The sequence below is a fragment of the Mizuhopecten yessoensis genome, unplaced genomic scaffold, assembly GCF_002113885.1.
Source record: "Mizuhopecten yessoensis strain PY_sf001 unplaced genomic scaffold, ASM211388v2 scaffold7551, whole genome shotgun sequence".
NCBI lineage: Eukaryota > Metazoa > Mollusca > Bivalvia > Pectinida > Pectinidae > Mizuhopecten > Mizuhopecten yessoensis.
Window position 1 is genome coordinate 450877 of NW_018407104.1, and position 21853 is coordinate 472729.

Genomic DNA, 21853 nt, shown 5'->3' on the forward strand with positions numbered 1-21853 from the left:
TTAAGGAATGATTTTTATTTTTTCAACATTTATGAGGTCATAACAACAATGGGTTTATGGACATATTGAATGAATCGCGTTAGCGATTCATGTAAAATATGTCCAAAAACCCATTGTTGTTATGACCTCATAAATGTTGAAAAAATAAATATCATTCCTTATATTTACATTGACGAATCCTTTCAGTGGATCGATATAACAACGAATAAAACAAATAAACAGGGTTTGTTCCTGCTTATACACGGGTGCAACGCAGTGGCGAGAACAGTGTTTTTTCGCGGGGAAATGTGACACTATCGTGAGAGATCTTAGCAACCGTCAACAACAATAACACAACAAAATGTAGTTCCATATTCAATGTTTATTTGTAGCACAGGACACGTGAATACGTGGATATTTCACAAAGCACAGTTCAATAATATTTTAAGATGTAAGAATTAAGCATCTAGGTCGGTCGTTCCGAGTGAGTAGTTTTTGTAGTGTATTACTACGCAGTGTGATCAGGTTACTATCAGTTCCCACGTGCTGAGATTCTATGAACACCTGTGTTATGCATTTATGAATGTAATTTTTGTCAATGGGTCTAAGCATACAGAATGTAAATATTGTTAGATAACGCCCCATCTATATATGTCAGCCTACTAAATATGCATATTTTGAACTCTGTACGAGGTCACATTATCTGTGACGTCACAGTGGCACGACTTATTCCACGGACTTAGATAATTCCGTGCTTATACGATGTCCTGTCCATTAGGTGACACACCCCTTTACATATATATTATCTGCAAAACGGTGTAAGTAATGACAGCAACCAATATAATAATTATGTAATTGTTGTATGGGTAAAATCATCAATCGACAAATAAAGACATCAATTCTCCGAAAGAAAAGTTCAAGCCTGAGTCACGGAAATCTTATTCCGTGTCTGCAAAACTTTTAGCTGAGAGATAGCAATACCACGGAATTAGATTATCTAAGTCCGTGGTAATACACAGTTACACACCTTAATATCTTACCTGTGAATAAAAAGGTGTGTTAATTACCTGTAGTTCTTACCACTTAATCAGGGGCGTTTCTAGGATATTTGAAAGACGGGGTGTAGAATCAAATCTTGAAATTGTGGACCTTTTTTTTTCTAAAAAAAATAAAATAATTGTGAAATGCACTAATGTAACGGTTCCTGACTTGGAGCATGTATATTTTATAGTTAAAGTGTCGGGGTGTTTATGTGTTTAATTAATGAATATGATAAATTGCCATATTCAATACAATATTAGCAGATGACGATAGTTTTTGTTGTTGTTGGGTTTTTTTAAGGGGGGGGGGGGGGGGGTCCGCCCTTTCCCGGGACCCGCCCCTGTTAATACTATAGCCAAAGGGCATTTACGATATCTACCTGTGAGTTAACAGGTGAACTAATTACCTCTCAGAGGTGTTACCTGTGAATGTTTTTGTTTTTTTTGTAGTAATGGTGGAAATGTATATGACATTAATTGAATAGTTTAAAATACCAACACGAACATCTGTTTAGCAGCCAGCATTTTTAACAAAAATATATCTTCAGGCGCGGATCCAAGAACTCGTGATGAGTTTACTTGTGGCACACTTTTCAAAATAAACCTTCCAATTTTAGCATAAATCCAAACTAATGCAGTTCCTGTTTATGAAAATTGTGTTTTAAAACAAACGCAAAACCAATGTTGTGAAGCCTAGTTCAAATTGAATACTTACCAACTAGAGCGAGCCCGACAGAATTCTTATCTATTTCGAGTTTGAATTTCACGTATAATTTGAAGCAAGCGATGAGTGGAAATTTGGGAACCTGTTTCTTTTCTGAAAAAAATATGCATAGAATATGAAGCAAAATATCTGTTTGAGCTTGGGTTTTGGGTAATTACTTCAAGCCACACCAGGTGACGAATCTGATTAATTATTTATAAAGATGTTGTAAAAAAAAACACTTATCTTAATTGTTGTTGAATGGAGAAGGTAAATACTGCCTCAGAACGGTACACTTTTTCATATATTTCAATACACATTAGAGAGAAAAATATTTGCTTATTCCACTCAAATAGACTTGCATGTTACTCCTTAAAAGTAAAAGGGGAAAAAGTGGGGAAGTGGGGAAGTGGGGAAGGGCTATTTCCTTTTTCGCATCCCGATTTCAGCCGACATCAAAAGCAATATTTCAACGAAACAAATATTTTAAACTAACATATTTAATCGTGACAGGGACAATCTGATTGACAATTGACATAAATTGGTTGTTCACGTATACACGGGTATAATTAAACTATACTGCCCGGTGTTTTTACTTAGCAAGTGATCTACGTTCGCAATTATGAGAAAACCAAATTGAATGAAAGTTTATGCGTTCCATGTCTACATGCTCTAATACTACACCAAATTCAGATGCAAAAGATATTTGGTGAAACTTTCACTTTTAGACGTTTATATGTGGATATATAACGTTACATGGAGTATTAATTATACATGTGTATACATATAGGAGGAATACATGCGATTTATCAGCAGATATCGGAAAACTACAGTAGATTATATTACAAATATATGACTCTAAAAAGTCACACAATTAAACTGGCTCTTACGTCATCTTCTTTTGTTTTAAATCAAGTAATATGTGGAGTTTTCATTCTGTGTAGCCGCTGTGCTATATGCGTTAAACATTTTAATACATCATGAATTACGCTATTTCATAACATAAACTCGTTGAATATATATCCAGGAAATTTAGGTATATTTTTATTTGGGGATGAAAATCTGTCCGTAGATACCAACCAATACAGAAGTATTCAGACACGTGCAAATTTTTCATCAAATCCAGCAACAGGTTTTAAGTAAAATATAATAATTATAAAATATAGTATGTATACCTTGTTAAATGCTATCATGTAGAAACGGTGTTGATAAGTTTATATAATTCCCCTGCTCAAATTTGGGGCAATAACTATGTTTAAATAAACAAGACGCCCATGGGCCTTAGCGGTCACCTGAGTTCTGATATATTTATACAAAAAGTTGATTTTTGTTTTTAAAACATGAACAGAAATATTATTCAAAGTCACAAAAAAACAATAAAACCATCTTATTCAATATCTAGCATACAGATTTAAGACTAAAAAGTATTTGAAACTAGCACCTCTGATTCTAAACAAGGAAAATGAAGAAATTTTAGCACACTGACTCCTTTGGGCCCCGCCCTACAGCCCTTAGGGGTAGGGCTGACTTAACATTTTCAAAGTATCAAACTGTCAACTCAGGGTTATAATTCCAATCAACTTATCAACATGTTATATCCAAAGTATCATTTGCCAATATAAACGATAATAAATTTTGCCCACCTCCTTCCCAGGGTAAACGTGAGACACTAGGGTCATAAAATTCACAATTTTGGTAGAGCACCTTAAAACCCTTCCATCTATATGAAGAGTATTTGATTCTACCATATCTCGGTCTTGAGTAGAAGATTTTTGAAATTTCAGTCAATTTGACCCTTTTTGGCCAAACCCATCAGCCCCTGGGGGTCAGTCAGGGCTGATATGTTCATACCATCAAACTGCTTTCCAATACTAATAATGCTAACCCAAATTGAATTACTTCCAATGGAAATTAAACAAATGTTTGTCTAAAATGTGATTTCCATATATAAACTATAGTAAAGTTTACTCCCTCCCCAGGGGGAAACGTGAGACCCAAGGGTCATGAAATTCACAATTTGGTAAAGCACCCTAAGACCCAATCTGATTAAAATCATCCTTTACATGGCTCCGCCTGCAGATGATTTTAATCAGATTGATAATTCCTTTTGATGAGCTGCAATACACTGGATTATACAATAGAATGTTGATAAGATACTGGGAAGTAGACGTTTGAAAAGACAATTTGCTATGATGTCAATAACGCGAAAGTAACTGTAAATACTGCAAAAGCTGTGCATTTTCATATTAATTAACATTTAATTAACCAAATTCTGTAGCATAAAATATGCTGATGAACTTGTCCACATCACATCCATAACAATATGCATAGCATCACTTTGAAGACGTTTCATTGATACCACTTTGCAAAAGTTATCTCGAAAGATTTACTGATGGAAACTAGAATGTTACATGTATTTATTTCACACACAAAAAAGTTAAATGGTAGTGTTCTATTTTTCTCCCTCATGTCACACTTCTGGTATTCATTAGTGTGGATAGACTCAGATATACAATTGATAAAATTGCTGCGCGGAAATACATGTTGTCGGAATGCGGGAGATGTGTATCATCCGCGCGGGTGATTAGTTGGCCGCGGGTGATTAGTTGGGTGATTAGTTGGCCGCGGGTGATAAGTTGGCCGCGGGTGATTAGTTAATTTTGCGGATGTGGATGCGGGTCATTTTGCAGGTATGCATGTGACATGAAATAGACAATCAAAGTCTATCTATCTATCGATCGATCTAGATAGATAGATAGATAGTCGAAGCAGAATGGGCCAGGCGTAGGGCTACACGTAGGGATACACGATATAGAATATGGCTAGCGACAACTTCAGAGAAAATTTACAGCCGTATTGTATAGCTGTTGAAGGGTTTCCGGCGGACACAAATGAAAGCCAAGTGAGACTGGTGTTTACAAATTGCCTGAAAGCAGAAAGTATAGCCGCGGGTGCCCAAATCCAACGAACAAAATGGCTGATGTTATTTCATGATGGAGCTGGTAAGAGTCATCGTAAAAAAAAAGGTTGTTGTTATTATTCCATTATACTAAGGAGATAGTAATATAAAACAAACGATAGTTTATAACAAATGTTCTCATATGTACAAACGTTTCTTATACAACAGAAGATTGCTGAATTATTGACAAATCAAAAACGAAAGTAGGAATTCCTTTACCAAGATGTACACGTACATGTATATACGTACGTCGCCAGCAAACGCCATTTTACATATTTTGTTTGATACTTGTAGATGACACGCTCCGTTGACGATCCTTACGAAGCAATATGTTCATTTACTGTGTAGATATTTGCTGATTCGTGTTAGTCTCAAAAAAGGAAAAACAATTATACTTATATAAATTCAGTCGGGGTACAGAAAGTGTGACTACCACATCAAATTTTCAGAATGTGTTTTTGTGTGTGTTATATTCAGCATTTCGTGAAGGTTATGACATCAACGTGTTAAAAAAAGGGTGGAGAACATAATGATTTCTATCGTTTACCAGTGTTTCATACTCAAAATTGCAAATTTCACACTGTTGCGTTGGTAACATGGTGTCCTTTATATGCTGAAATTGTATTTCTTTGTCAGGTGATTTGTTCAGTAATTAAGTTATTATTCTAGTTAAACAAATAATAAAGTTTTTTCAAAATGGGAGATCTTGGTAACTGGTTATTTTGAGAGAAAAAATGCAAGACTTCCTGGTCAGACACTCTAACACTGAGCTAAAGGGAACTTTCTTCTTTCATGAAGCTAAAAGGCGACAATCCTATGTACAATTAAAATATGCCACACTACTCGATCCCCTCTTTTTAAATGTGTTCGCCCTCAAACGCCACAACAACCCAGCTGGTTTTAACATACTTCCTGTCACCACAAGAAGGGCCAGAATACACCATTTCTAACGGGGAAGCGAGTAATGTGCTTCCACCAAGAGAACCTAAGCTTCCCAGTCCTCTGCTCTACCAATTAAGCTAAAGGGAATTCCCTCTAACGCCATTTGAAGGTGACCATAATCCTATGTACAATTAAAGTCATACATGTGTAAAGGAGAGAAAAATGCATGGTCAAACCGGGACTCGAACCCGGGACCTCTGAACTTTACATGCAATAATTACAAGACATGCACTGTAAACTGATGGAGCTACCTGGTCGCCAGCGATCCACTCTTACTCACTAACCATATTCAGGTATCGGCCCCTTGCAAAGCATTTATGCACACAGTACTTGAAACAATTAAGAGTTGGCTACAGGTACCATTGTAACAGGAGAGGAAAATGCACAGCCAGACCTGGATTCAAAACTAGTACCTCTGAACTCTAGACTTAGGCTCGAGACCACAGCAAATTGAGCTTAAAACCTGGGCCCGTATTCATGAAACCGTTCTCATGCTCAAGCATGGATTCTGTGCTCAAACCAACTTTCTTTTAACTTGCTTAAATTATGTCAAACAATCAAAAAGCCATATGTTAACACTGTGAACAGTTTTCGGCTTTAAGTCTCTCCAATGGTCTTTTAAATCATTGTCAAAATAAGATTTAAAAACAAATCATAATGGGAACAAGAAATTTGGTTTGAGCACAAAATACATACTTGAGCATGAGAACAGTTTCATGAATACGGGCCCTGGTCCCAAGCAACTACGTCCAAAAGTTGTCATTTATACTAAATAGTGTTAATTAATCACTTATAATAATTATAACCTTATGCAGATCAGATCCTTATATGCAATGATATTAAATGATATATTGAACATACATGTAAGTCAATTTGGATTGGTGCATAAAAGCAGCCCTCCATATGAGTACACATGCATACATGTGTTGTACAAAATAGATTTTGAGAGAAAAAGTGATCTTCAATTATTTAACAATCAATTTATCATGACATTGTTTCTTGATAATATTTTTGTTTGGCTGTGAAATAAAATAAAAACTGTTGTGTTTCATGTTTTGTAGAAGTTGGTGCATTGCTGAAAAGTGGTAGAATTCCACTACCAAATGGCGTACTTGAGATCAGTCCTTGTGTTCCCTGTGACATTCCAACGTCATGGGAAAAGGTAGACCTACAGGTAAAGACAACAAACATGTACATTGCTTCTGAATTTTTATACAGGTTTCACATGTGTATTGTTTGAGAATTGCCACCTTTTCTTCCGGTAGAGAGTCCCAACACTTTATTGTAATTTCAAACAAAAATAGAATTGTATTTTTTTCTGTAATTTTCTGACCTGGAGCATGTTGCTTGCTCATTTGCTTAAAGAGACAGCAGGTATGCATTACCTGTTTTCTGTATGTAAATCAAGTTTTTTCGGTCTCTATCCTATAATGCAATGTCAATATATGAACAGGAGAAAGAGGAAGAAGAAGAGAAGACTGAACAGCTAGGGATGATCAAGGTTACAGAGATATCGCCCAAGACCACAGAGGACACTCTGACCGACTTTTTTGAGAACAGAAAAAGGACCGGAGGAGGGGAAATCGATGAAATGGACTTCAGGAAAGAGTCTGCTACAGCTATTATAACATTCAAAGACCCTGCAGGTATGATAATTGAATTTACGGTATATAGCTGATAACAAATTGAAAGATAATATTGATATTTATCCCAGCATGCTACAGGCCCAATAGCTTATGCCATACCGCAGCCTCCGTCCGTCCTTTAAAACGCTAATTTGGTCAGAAGCACCCTTGGGGGAAGAGGAACAAATTTTGTATAAATGGTGGGGGAACCCTTGGGGGCTGAGGGGCGGGGCCCAATAAGGGACATATAGCAAATTCTTTAAAATCCTTCTTCTTCTGTAGGAATGAAAGGATTTGTTTCATATTTGGTCTGAACAATCCTTGGGTAAAGGGGAACCAATTTTGTATAAATGTTGGGGGAACCCTTGGGGGCTGAGGGGCAGGGCCCAATAAGGGAAATATAGCAATTTCTTTAAAATCCTTCTTCTTCTGTAGAAATGAAAGGATTTGTTCCATATTTGGTCTGAAGAATCCTTGGGTAAAGGGGAGCCAATTTTGTATAAACGGTGGGTCTGGCCCACCTAGGGGCTGAGGGGTGGGGCCCAATAGGGGAAACATAGCAAATTATTCTTTAAAATCCTTCTTCTGTAGGAATGAAAGGATTTGGTCCGTATTTGGTCTGAAGCATCCTTCAGTGAAGGGGAACCAATTTTATATAAACGGTGGGTCTGGCCCACCTAGGGCCTGAGGGCGCGGCCCAATAGGGGAAACATAGCAAATCATCCTTTAAAATCCTTCTTCTGTAGGAATGAAAGGATTTGGTCCATATTTGGTGTGGAGCATCCTTGGGTAACGGGAAACCAATTATGTATAACCTGAGGGGCAGGGCACAATAGGGGAAATATAGGTAAAACCTTTATAATCCTTCTTCTACCATAGGGATAAAGGGATATTATCCTAATTTAGTCTGGAGCACCCTAAGGCAAAAGGGTCTCAATTTTATTGTTTTAAGTGTGCCCCCCCCCCCTGGGGGCAGAAGGGAGGGGTCCAATAGGGGAAACATAGCAAATTCTTCAATATCCTTCTTCTAACATGTAGGAATGATAGGGTTTTGTCCAAATTTAGTATGAAGCACCCTTGGGTGAAGGGGAAACAATTTTGTATAAACAGTGTGTCTGACCCCCTGGAGGCAGAGAGTCGGGACCAATAGGTGAATAGAGGTAAAACCTTCAAAATCCTTCTTCTACCATAGAGATTAAGGTATTTTATCCTAATTTAGTCTGGATCATCCTTGGGTCAAGGGGACTCAATTTTGTATAATTGGTGGGAATGACCCCTAGGGGCATAGGGTTGGGGCTCTGTTTGAAGTTTGTTCTCGTTATATCTCAAGTACTGGATGGATCTTTCTGAAATTTCATATGTACTTACTGCACCTACCATGGAGTGCTATATCTTTACTTCAAACCAATTATTTTAAACATATTCAGGTGAGCTATACAGGCCCTCTGGGCCTCTTGTTGAGAAGAAGTGGTTTGAAGATTTTAAGACATCTGACCCCTGTGATCTTCAAAGTGGGTCAAGGTCATTTATTCGAACAAACTTGGTAGCCCTTCATCCCAGCATGCTACAGGCCCAATATCAGTACCCTGGGCCTTTTGGTTATTGAGAAGAAGTTGTTTAAAGTAAAATATTGATGAGGGACGGTGAGCTAAAAGTTGAATGGTTTGCTCTTTCCGATTTCGATTATTGATTACAAATTCCATTATCGATATTATCAGTTCATCATTAAAATATAAGTGTTAAATGTTTTCAATGTAAAATATACATCGAAAGTCATATATTCTCATGATTTTTACTATGTGATTGATAAAACTGAATAAATTTTGCTTGAAATTAATCCGTTATTGAAGAACGAAACCTGATTATAGTTAACAACTCTGTCTATTAATTGATGTAATAGTAGTACTAGTGTTCTCATTTTATTTGGGTATTCTGTCCCATGAAATTATAAACTGATTATGCAATCCATCATCGATCGTTTTGCTACTTCTGATTACATACCAATTATTGATTATTATTTTAACCCTTTCACACATACAGTCGAACCTCGTTATCTCGAACTCTTTTAACTCGAAGACCCCGTTTATCTCGAAGTATTTCTCCGGTCCCGGCCAAATCTCTTCTTTATCTTAGTAAATAAAACTCTGATAATTCGAACCCTGAAAAGTCGAAAAACTCGGATACCGCGAAGTAAATGTAAATGTAAATTTAGTAGACACTACGTGTATAATGATGTAATAATTACCGGTAAACTGGTAGTACATGTCTGTCTTATGATGTTAGCAATGCCAGTAATTATTTCAAGAGTACAATAAAACACGTTTAGTACGAACTAGGGCTGGGACGAATCAGGATTTTTTCGAATCGGTTCAATTTCGATTTTGATCCCTTCGAATCGATTTTTTTCGAATCGGTTCACTTGATACACACTTTCTCATAAAAACATAAGAATCAAGTATAAAACTTTTATTTAAGGTATAGCAAAACAAAAGTAACAGTTTATAAAGGAGCCATGGTAACATATTAAAGATTTTTCCAAGTTAAAATGTTTTCACTGCTAGGGGTAGATCGTGTTGATATTGATTGCTGCTAGTCATTAAAAGATTTGACATCAAAGACGTAGACACTGTTTGGTATTTAAATGCAGTGTTCCCTGTCACTTTTGTAATTGTTTTTTTTGTGTACCCCATACCTTTCAAAATGGGGGCATGGCTGCATATATTAGGGGTACACCTTATCTAAATCCCCATGGGTATGTAATATCATCACAAAATTGTTAACTAATTGTAACAATGTCATTTTTACATTTTTTTTTTTTATATATTTCATAATATTTCCAGTTTGTCATAGAATAAAAACACCAAGAATAAGTCAGTAACAGAATGAAAATTGTGCAAGGAGGCAGTATCCAAATCGGACCAGTACCCAAATCGGATCACTTAATCATAAATGTGCCAAAAAATCATTTATAACAACGATGTATTCTTAGCCATGCAGGCATGCACCAGTTTATTTCTACAGATGACGTATTTCAAACTCAAATGTCAGTGTTTTGATTACGTTTTTAAAAATGGCGCGTATTACTGAAACAGAGATCATGTATCCTCCCGTGTTCAGTTTTCGACGGTCGTTTATTTCCGGGTCGCGCGCGCGCGCTTTTGGGTCATGTCAGGGGTGATCACGGAGGTTATGTTTTGACGCCGGCACGCTTGCAACAATTCTCAAAAAAAAAAAGGAAAATGATGATCTGTACTGTAAGTAACTTCTATTTTTACCGCAACGTAGTGTTTAAACCCCGTTTTGCATAATTCCAAAATAACACCAAGTTTAACACCCTAAAGACCCATTAAATTAGCCTAAAAGTGTTTGTGACTTCTCGTCAGCAGCATTTCCCATTATTCGGAGACATAAATAAAAAATATTTTCCCTTATTTTAGGTAAAAAGTCAACAAAGAGGGAAAAAAATTGGTGACGGTTTCTTCTGTCATGATCGTACCAGGGAGAGGGCTAAGCAGTATCTTTTCCTTGCTATGAAAACAAAATGTTAACATCGAAAAATCTTTGAACTGTTTTAAACTGTTTAAAATGACTTTTCCATGTTAATTTCTGAAGTTGATGAGATTTATTCAACTCAAACAGATATAGTTGAACAGTTCACGTTCGAGTTAACTTATAAAATTAGGGCAATAATAGTAAATGACTAAACTGGTAAGGATTGGAATAAATTTATTTCACATGGTTGGTAAAAAGCGATTTTGCTGTTACACCGTCGAAAACCGATGACACCAGGGTAACTTACCAACACTGGGCACAGACAGTCATTGTGTAATAATATGAACCGAAAGTTGTCGTCTTTAGCTGACGACTGAAATCCAAATAGAGTCTGCTGTTTTTTCCGTCATTCATGATCAATTATGTATTATAGTGATAATCAGCCCCGAGGATACCGATAGTCCGGCTACGCCCTCTGGTATTATCGTCGGACAGTACGGACTCATTACCTCCCGTAGTAATTATATTCGCCGCTTGGTGCGCTGCCTGCATTGTTTACTACCGGGCTTCCGTCATTCGCGGGAAATTCTGACAGTCGCTTTCAATCTTCTGAATATCATCATTTAAAATACAAACATGCTACAAAAATGACTTAACATTGTACAAAATTATTGTGCGTACACTCACGCTTAGTATGAAGAATTGGAACCGAACCGAACCGATTTCCGGAAATCCTTATCGGTGACTCGATTCGAAAGTTCTGATTCGCGAAGCACCGATAATTTCGGTGCACCGCACACCCTTAGTACAAATATGCTTATTACGATTTCCTGGGTATTGCAAACTGATTCTGATTCCCCGGTCAGCTGAACTCCTCTTACTTTTTAGCTCACCTGCCCGAGGTGTTGTGGTTATTATAAGAAAACTTATGAGGAACCATCTGTACATATTTCTTGATTTGAGCATTACCAGTAAACTATAGGGGACCAGTGTTGTGATAGGATATATATTGATTTGTTTCAGAGGTTGAACGTGTCCTACAGAAGCTACCATTACTGTTAGAGAAAAAGCAGATCAAAGTGGAGCGATTTGTCCCAGAGAGCTACAATTCTGGAGCTATGGGTAAAGACAGCAGTGAGGAAGAAACCAGTGATAAAGAAAAGACTAAACCGTCCTGTACGATAGAAGTGCGGGGCGTGAAGGAGACCACCAGCATAGACACAATTGAACTTTATTTTGAAAGCAAGAAGGCGGCAGGAAAACCTTTAGAAATTGTGAAGCTCGATCATTCAGAAAGGGAGGAGGGTGTCATCTACATTACATATGAAACTGAAGACGGTAATTCAAATTCAACTTCTTATATCAGTGTTTCTGTTTTTTCTAGCTCACCTGATCTGGTAGACCTTATGCCATTTAAAATTGGCATCTTTGTGTGTATCTCTGCCCAAGTGTCAACAATATCTTCTTCAGATACATATATGCTGAATTGAATTTCACCATGTTTGAATGAAAACTTCCATAGGTGGTAAAGATTCATTTTGTATAAATGAATAAGCTAACCCAATTGTGTGTTGGAGGGGGTACTCAGGGGTTTGGCCAAAAAGGGTTTATTAAGCCTTATTGCATTAAGGAACTACATTTATCTTTTGAAAAATATACAAACAGAGGTATTGACCTTACAGGGTGCTAGGCAACAGGTCCAAAGATGGCACTTTGGCCACTTTGCTATAAGAGACTTTCTCTGGAACTAAGAGATAAATATGATCCATACATTGTATTTGGTTAGAAACATTCTCATGGGGTGCAAATGATTAAAAATTGTACAAATGCAGGGGAATGAAGATCAACCCAGAGAGCTGAGGGATTGAGCAAAGAAAAGGTGGTTGAGACCCCCATCTTTTAACTTATATCTGCTTCCTTGAGTCCTGAGGCTTGACAAACAAATGTGCTTTAAGGATTGGCCTTAGAGTGTGACCCTGCCAATCAGGACTTGGTCACTTGCATTCAGGCCAATAGTAGCATGAAAAAGGTTGCAATCCTTCGCCTATTACCATACACAATGGCTGGGCATTGACTTTTATGGAATATTTCTGAACTTGTCTTGTAATACTATCTATAGAATGAACACTGTCCTGTTTGTTGAATTTCTGTTATGGTATTAACAGTGGTGAGAGCTGTTGTGGAAAGAGAACACAAACTGGAGGGGGTCAAATTGGAAGTGAAACAGTACATCCCACCGCCACCACCAAAACCACGCCCCCTGTATCCTGATAAGGTGCTCATAAAGGGAAAGAATCCAGACACAACACAAGATGGACTAGAAAATTTCCTGGAGGCAAAGGCTAATGTGACGCCAACAAATTATTTACTTGGAGAAGAGGAGGACACTGTACTTGTGACATTTGAGGAACCACCAGGTGTGTAGAATCTTGGCAATCAATGTACTAACAGTTTAAATATATAATAGTTGCTACTATGATTGGTGGTGATAGTGTATGTGGTGGTGGATTCGTTTTCATGGAATCAGTGATAAGTGGTAAAAGGATTAGTGGTGATAGGATGAGTGGTGGTGGGATTAGTGATGGTAGAATTTGTGGTGGTAGCATTAGTGATGGTAGAAATAGTGACACATTAATATTGTATCTTGTTTCCCCTACAGATTTTGAAAAACTGGAACTTGCGTGTAAGAAGAAAGCATTGGATAAGCATTTCCTGAAGGTGTCCCGAGTGCCGATATCTAATTGTATCCTTGTAAAAGGGGCTGGAGATAAAACAAGCCTGAGTACACTTGAGTTTTACTTTGAAAACACCCGTAGGAGTGGAGGGGGTGACGTGACGGAGGTTAAGGACCAGGAAGATGGATCCTACCTTGTCTACTTTGAAGATCACACAGGTTTGATTTAGACCGGCCAGTTATACATTAAAGGGGCTGGTCGGGGAAAAAATTACAAAATAAATGGGTCTAAATGCGTTCTCAGGCCTTCCAAAAGTTATATCACGGCAATATGATGGTCGAGTTATGTTTGCAATGTCCAGTTTTGACCACTGAAATATCGGGGAACCCATGTGTAAATTTAGCGCAGATCTAGTTTTATATGTCACGTGGTTGTTTCGAAAGTGAGACAGTGAAGATAACAACAATAACACGCCGCCATGTGCCATGTCGGACTCAACTAGCGAACAAGACAGCAATACTATACGTAAATAATTGTTTCAAGGGTCATGTATGATGCAAGTGTAGTATTCCTACCTATATGTTGTTGTTATATATAACGGTATTGATACCTCGTGCCTTTCTTTCGCCGCGATGTTTACATATGTCCTTGTTGATGACGCGCGTGCGGTAAAATTACATCATTAATCCGGGTCAATTGAGAGTTTTAGACTGTAAGGTGACGATTTAGGATATCTTTAATATAGTTATAATTTTTACTCTTAGGGAGTGAATTTCAGCAAAATTTGTATCGGTATATTTCATAAGAGAGTATTTTAAACATGTGTATGCCATTTTAGCAAATATGACCTTTTTCCCCCGACCAGCCCCTTTAAATTGAACTTAAATAAAGAAAATTTCCATTACCGATGCAATATATGCAAGAATCCTATTGGATTTCAGTACGATATTCTATTTCATTAATACAGAAATCTCTGTATATTCTGAACATTTTGTTTGGAAAATATGTTTCCAGGTAAAGAAGGTACCAATAACAATCAGTAATTAGGCTTTCAATCGGTATAGATTTTCAGCTTTTAAATTATTTTTGTACACACCAATATCAACAAATCACGGGTACATGGGACAGGTCTCTTGTGCCTTTTGTTGATTTGGTACATGGTACTTTAGAAATTTCCTCATTCTAAAATTCCCGCATAAAACCATTCAGTAGTGCTTTTGAGAGGGACGTGTAAACATTTAGGCCACTTGCTACTAACATTTCAAATGAAAAAAGAATTATGTTTTGAGATGTTGAAGGCATAACTGTTGTGATGAATGAACAATAACAATTATGCCTAATTAGTCAACGTAAGCGTGCTATTTCTGTGTTTACAGTGATTGACGGTGTCTGTGGGCGCTCCCATACTGTGGATAACCATACCCTTGATGTGAAACTTTACCATGAGCTGATAGGAGACTCTGGAGAAGATGGACCAAAATTTAAGGTTCCAGATGTCTTGGTTATCACTGATCTAGATCCAAGGAAGATCCAATTTGTTCAGTATTCTCAACCAAACAAAGATGGTATAGAAAAACAGTTAACTGCACAACATACAAAAATTATTTGGCCAGAGAAGCTTGCCGATCCAGTTAAACTTGTATGTCTGTTGACCAAAGATGTAAAAGATTGTCGGAATTTGGCCAAAGCATGGACCCAGACAGCACGGAAAAGTCTGGACATGTTTCTGGATGTCCTACTTGTCTTCAAACATCAGATTCTACAGGACGCTTGGGATGGTGTAATAGCACAGCTTCAGGATATGGACATATTTCACCCTGATGGTGTTACAGCAGCCGTGGAAAAAGTCAGTTTTGAAATTTTCGTCATGGGGCACAAGAAGTTTGCAACAGAAGTTTCTCAAAGTTTGGAAAAAATCATTGGAAAAATTGCTGATGAGTTACATAGAAAGAAGAAACAAGTTAAAGAAACAACTTCACCAATGAAACATCACCAAGTTGTCATGTTGAGCCTTACACATTTCACAGATACAATGGAGAAGAAATATCCCGGGATGAAAGTCACGTTAGATTTTAAGGCCAGAACAGTAACATATGAAGGGATGTATGGAGAGGTGACCAGTGCAAAGTTGGAAATGTATGAAAAGGTCAATGCTATGGTGGCCAGTGATGTAGGTGATTTCAACAAGGGCAGGTATGCTTACCTCCAAGACAAGGCGGTGAAACAGTATGTTGCACGAAAGATGAAAGAGGACAAAATCATGTCTGTTTGGGAAATGCAGGACAATCGTTTTGTAGTGTATGCTATGACGGATGATGCTGCAGTTCGTGCGGCACACATTCTGAGAGATTCGGTTCTAGAGACCATTGTTGATGTGAAGAAAGAATCCTCTTCTCTCCTGTCATCATACCGTTGGGCCATCGAGGAGCGGTCCATCAAAGATTCATGCAATGTAATGGTACAAATGAAAGTTCAGATGAACAAACCTTGTATTGTGATTTACTCCACTGATAGAGATGCTGGGATGGTGAAAAAAAGATTGACTGATTTCTTAAGGTAATGGGATTGTTTCACCATTTCTCGGTAGAATTCCTTCAAATTTTGTAGTTATATTTCTTTGAAGTAAAGAAAATTTTCTGCCACAAAAAATATAGGTTGACAGAATTTTAAGGATTGAAGGAGTTTAAGGAGTGAATTTTGAAAAAATAAATAAAGACACAGTTGTTTGCAAAATAATGTCAATAAAAATGATACTGATATAGATTAGTATTGCATTATTGTATATCAATTTAATAAATGCTGAAATTGTGTAAAATTAATTACCTATAAACGATCAGAAGTTGATATTTAATAATAAAACCATAAACACATAGTAATTGCTTGTAAGAGTTATCTTTCTTGAAAAATTTCACAGTAGTGAAATAGGTAGCCGGTTTCCTGAAGTACAGAAAAATGGACAGATTTGACTCATTGATAAAAAAAAACCTGAATTAATGGCTGGATTGCTTTGTAATACTTTAATATTGAGAGAACACACTGTTCTGTCAATAATAAACATTAGAATATGCGGAAATTGTAATACTGCAACGGTACTACAAAGGGAACTTAAATGATATCCCAAAATGTGTAATTGTTAATGTGTTTTACAAGGAGATTTTTTATCTAATTAAACAATGGAACATATCTAATATAAAGCTCTCTCCAGTAATTGATAAAAAAAATCCTGACAAGTAATTAAAGAAAGTGTTGTAGTGAGTCTACAAAAATTCATTGATATACCTATTTACTATAGGTATACTTGACTTATATGATCCAAATATACCTGGCTTATATTTGATACACCAAATATTCTTCTAGTATAATTCCGTAAGGGTATCTCCAAACTTATTCTATTTATTGATCTTTCCACTTTTCAGGTAGACGAAAAACAACGAACACAAAATGGAACCATACAGACTGAGTTAAAATAGGAGTCGTCTCACTTTGTTTTCTTAAATGTAAAGGGACCTGTAGGAATCTTATTACGAACAGTAAATACGACATGCAGGTGTGTGTTTTTCTCTGCTCAGTGCATGTGAAAAATGATTATATATCTTTGAAACAGCAATAACTAGTGTCTTATACACAAAGTCATAAGCAGGTATCATGCAGGCTCCAGTTTATCATAGCTATAGCTCCAGCAATACCTTCCAACGGTCTAACGTGAGTTTAAAATTTCCTTATAAAGTAAGTTCCACGTTAGACCACCTATGCAAAGGGGGTGTATTTGTTAATTAATTGTTAATACCTTGCAGTTTGCAAGAATTATAATTTATAAATTCTTCCAAAACTTAAATATTCAATTGTGGCATTACATGTATCAGTGGCTTTGAAGACAGAAATACTAGATTCAAAATAAAGAGAAAATATAGGAATGAACAATATTTGGAACGAGAAATTGTGTATCCTCTTCTAAGCTCAACACCTATTTTGAATAGAAGATTGTGTTTGCTGTCAGGGCTTATTTGAAGATGAACCTATTGTACATTGCTAAAAAAAGCGACAAAAATCATTCATTAAATTATCACTAAAAATCAGCATGAATTAATACATAACTTGACATGGTCAATTACAGTTTGTATATAACTATGTGAACTTCTACATGCATGGCTTGTAATGTGTGATTGTTTCTTTTAAGCATGAATTTGTTGTGTTTTGGAAATGTGCTTAAATGTTAATATTGTATACATTTACATAATGTATCTTTTCTATGTTTTGCTAAACAAGAGTATGTGCTCCGGCAGGTCTCTTACCTGTGTTTTGTCCATCTTGATATCGTAGCTATATATATATATATAGGCATCTCTTTGCAAGTTGTTGAAATATTTATGCAAATTTTGTGTCTGGTATCACTAAGTTTATATGCTAATGAGTGATGTAGTTTTTGACCAATCATCATTATCCTCTAGAGGAGTATTAGTATAGACAGCACCCTATTCATTCATTGATTTTGGTGAATGATCATCGTTTGTTTTTTGAAAAAACACCCGCTCACCGTCCCCAGCTTCACCTATGATTTACATTGTTGTTACTCCCCTACCGGTGAAAAAGTGTTGAAATGGCTTACCAATCGCTTAATAAGATGTTAGGATGCTGATTCTTAGCAAAGAGGTTTTTAGGGGTCTAGCATTAATGCTGTGGATTGAAAATGGAAAATAATTTTATTTTTGGGGGGAATTTTTGACATATTTTGGACTTAACTATCCTGACCAAAATCTGAAGCTTAAAGTTTGGGTTAAAGTTTTGTAACGGCCCACCGTTCCTTTAATAATAGTGTTAGGATGCTGATTTTATGTACATAGGTTTTTAAGGGGTCTAGCATTAATGCTGTGGATTGAAAATGGAAAATAAAAAAATAAAATGAATTTTTGACATGTTTTGGACTTAACTATCTTGGCCAACATCTGCTGGTTAAAGTTTGGGTTAAGTTTTTGTAATGGCTCAAAGTTCACGTAATACTATTAATAGGATGCTGACTTTATGGACAGAGGTTCTTTAGGGGTCTAGCATTAATGTTGTTTATTGAAAGTGAATAAATAATTCTTGTATTTAAATTTTGACATGATTTGGACTGAACTATCTGAAGGTTAAAGTTTGAGGGGCCGGTAGGGGACATGTATTGATTCATCAATACCCACAGAATGCTTGTTTCACATTGTGGTGGGGTTTTCTTTCTTGTATATTGATTCCAGATATTGTTAGGTGGGCTACTCACTCTTTGTAATTTATTCTTCAACACTGGCTTTTACCTCCAATAGTTTACTAACAGAAACATTATTTATTTACAATTTCAGAAGCTCCGAATTTCTCCCTATATTTTATCTCCAGGAACACTAATAGAGTCAAGTCCCTTCTCTGCAACTCAGTAGAGTCGAGCTTCTTCTGTAGGTCTATTCGATGTCAAGTCTTACAGTCAAGTCGCTTCTCTGCAGTTCAGTAGAGTCAAGCTTCTTCTGTAGGTCTATTCGATTTCAAGTCTTACAGTCAAGTCGCTTCTCTGCAGTTCAGTAGAGGCAAGCTTCTTCTGTAGGTCTATTCGATTTCAAGTCTTACAGTCAAGTCGCTTCTCTGCAGTTCAGTAGATCTAGAGGCGAGCTTTTTTCTGTAGGTCTATTCGATGTCAAGTCTTACAGTCTAGTCGCTTCTCTGCAGTTCAGTAGAGGCGAGCTTCTTCTGTAGGTCTATTCGATTTCAAGTCTTACAGTCAAGTCGCTTCTCTGCAGTTCAGTAGAGTCAAGCTTCTTCTGTAGGTCTATTCGATTTCAAGTCTTACAGTCAAGTCGCTTCTCTGCAGTTCAGTAGAGGCGAGCTTATTCTCTAGGTTAGAGTATTCTATTTCTCATCTTTTCCATAAATACTTGAGAGTCTAGTCGCTTCTCTTGAGTTCGGCAGAGTCAAGCCTCTTCTCTAGGTGTCTCCTTTGAGCCTTGCTTTTAAATTTTAAGTTTAGTTGTATGAAGGTTATATTAATTAAGCTAAGTAGAATGAGTTAAGACCCTGGTATGCCAATTGTGAATAATGTATACATGTACTTATAAAAGTATGTTATCTATGTTTTGCTAGCATGAGTAATAAACAGTTAAACTGTTTATCGTGTCCATCTTTTTATTGTTTATAAAACAAATTTTGGGCATTGTGCAGGGTTTCCTCCAGACCTTCCATCTTTACACATCTCCTCTGTGCCACCCTCTTATCACAGTTTACCACTTAGAAGGTCTTTATTTGTATTCCACATCAATAACATGAATATTGATTGCCATGTGCTAGGGAAGGCAGTGAAAGCCAACACTAATGTTATAAATAGTTGTCTGTAATCTATTCATTAACTCATTTACCCCTGAAGTTTCATAATGAACTATTCCAACCTTTGATTTGGAAGAGTTCAAATGTGTCTTCAGGAGTGAATGAGTTAATATACTAGCTGCTTTCGATTGAGCCATAGCATCATCATGTCATTTTTTTCTTTCTTATTCTTTTTCCCTTTTATTCATGTATTTATTCTATATTTCTTTGGGCCACCATCATAAGATGGTGGACTTTTCAAATCACCCTTCGTTCGTGGTCCATCACCAGTAAGCCACAGTATCGGGCCAGTGTCCTTGGAGTAGACATCATAAGTCAGTCAAGGTTGCTGGAGGTTTACGATACATGTGAAGGATACATGATGACGTCACGGGGAAAGCGTATCCCCTGTTTAGATGCAGAGGGTGGAGAAAAGCAGAGTGATATGTTCAATTGCAGAGTCAGGCTCAAAGAAACCTTATTTGGATTTACAGTTAAGGTATACAAAAATTTCCTGTTGAAATTTTCCTCAAACTGTTTTATTAAGGCCAAAACAAATATGTGTGTTTCAGGTATCCCGACCTACCCTAGATTTTACTGCCGACCCTAGATATTGTATCACCTACTGGTATCTATGGTTAATTTATTAGCCAGGCAAAATTCACAGCTACTCATTAAAATGGCTACTTTCAAGGTCACAACGGTCAAATATGTTAAATTTTTTAAACAACAATATCCTAAGAACCATTTGAACTAGAGTCATGATACTTGGGTATGTTATGTAGACCAGCAGTGCAAATATTTTTCTCAATTACAGTAATGAGGTCAAAGGTCAATTTTAAATGCTAGTCAGGGGTCAAATGTCAACTTTGGTTAAAAGCTTTAACAATCTTCTTCTCAAGTTCCATAAGGCTCATGGTCATGATATTTGGCCAGTAGGTACCTTGGATGTAGTGCTAAAAATTAAAATGACCTTGACCTACTTTCAAGGTCACAGAGTTTAAATATGTTAAATATTTCAAACAACAATATCCTAAGAACCATTTGCACTAGAGTCATGATACTTTTTTTTTTTTTTTTTTTTTTTTTTTTTATCTGTACAATCATTTTTAATTCATTTTTGCAAAAAAAGGAATTATTGACACAATAATTTTATGTCTTTACTTACACTGTAACACATCACCAACTCCTGGTTTTTTTTAAGGTGATAACTTAAATACAGAACAAAATGACAAAGGAAACTATTACCTTTCGTAAAATGTAAGTAATGTGTATATTTTATTCTATTTTGACGCTAAAACGTTTGATTGGTGTGTCTTTGTCATCGCATTCACGTGACCTTTGACCTGATGCCATTTCTTTCTGCTTCAGATGGCCTAAACTTAAGATGAATTCTTAGTTTTAGCAGAGACGTACACAACATAATATACGTCTCTGGTTTGGGCTGTGTGCCAATTAAAGTGATTTTATTTTGATTTTCTTTTTGTAGTATTTATGTAACTATCTTGAAACAAATACATCTTATCACAAGACTAGTGGAGCGTCCCGTGATAGAGGATCAAAGGTTGTTTGACAGGAATGTCTTCAGTTCTATTCAGTACGAGTGTACTAATGTACATTTGGTATGCTAGATAGGAGCAGTTTATACCGTATGCACTGGGCCCTTTAGTAAGATTGATATATGCAGGGGAAATAACTAGATAGCCTTCCTGATAAGAACAATAATGTTACCAGGCCCTACAACGAGGGCACAGTTCTTCCTAAAAGCCTGCCTACTATCATTATTTTTATTGCTATAATTATCAATCATCTGTAACACTAAATACTATAATAACCCAATATCAAACACTTCTATCTTACATATAAAAGTGTTATCATTTCTCTGTTAATTCAATTGAGTAACGTTGACAACATATTCTATTTAAGGGATATTCACGTCTGCGAAGTGCTGTTCTTTATTATGTTACTGCCCCACTTCTTTTTATAAGGACGTGACGTTAATAGACTTGACCTAGATTTACATGGTGTGTCGTCGATAAAGCAGAAGACGCTTACCCTTTTGGAACACCTGGTCTTATTCTTGTACTTTCCAAGGGTTTCTATGTAAATCTTTTTTT

At 36.5% G+C, this 21853-nt stretch overlaps 1 protein-coding gene across 2 annotated transcripts; it reads left to right on the plus strand.

Moving 5' to 3' along the window:
- The first annotated feature begins 4315 nt into the window (after positions 1-4315).
- LOC110453970 lies at positions 4316-17167 on the plus strand. Of its 2 annotated transcripts, XM_021503239.1 has the most exons (9): positions 4316-4724; positions 6685-6797; positions 7077-7269; positions 11764-12078; positions 12906-13157; positions 13400-13633; positions 14792-14827; positions 14873-15971; positions 16832-17167. In XM_021503239.1, exons 1-9 carry the CDS (start codon positions 4541-4543, stop codon positions 16833-16835), a joined length of 2430 nt encoding a protein of 809 aa, XP_021358914.1. In that variant the 5' UTR covers positions 4316-4540; the 3' UTR covers positions 16836-17167. The 2 variants fall into 2 exon arrangements, with proteins under 2 accessions (XP_021358914.1, XP_021358913.1); XM_021503238.1 differs by having other exon boundaries at positions 4317-4724; positions 14792-15971.
- The last annotated feature ends 4686 nt before the right edge of the window (positions 17168-21853 follow it).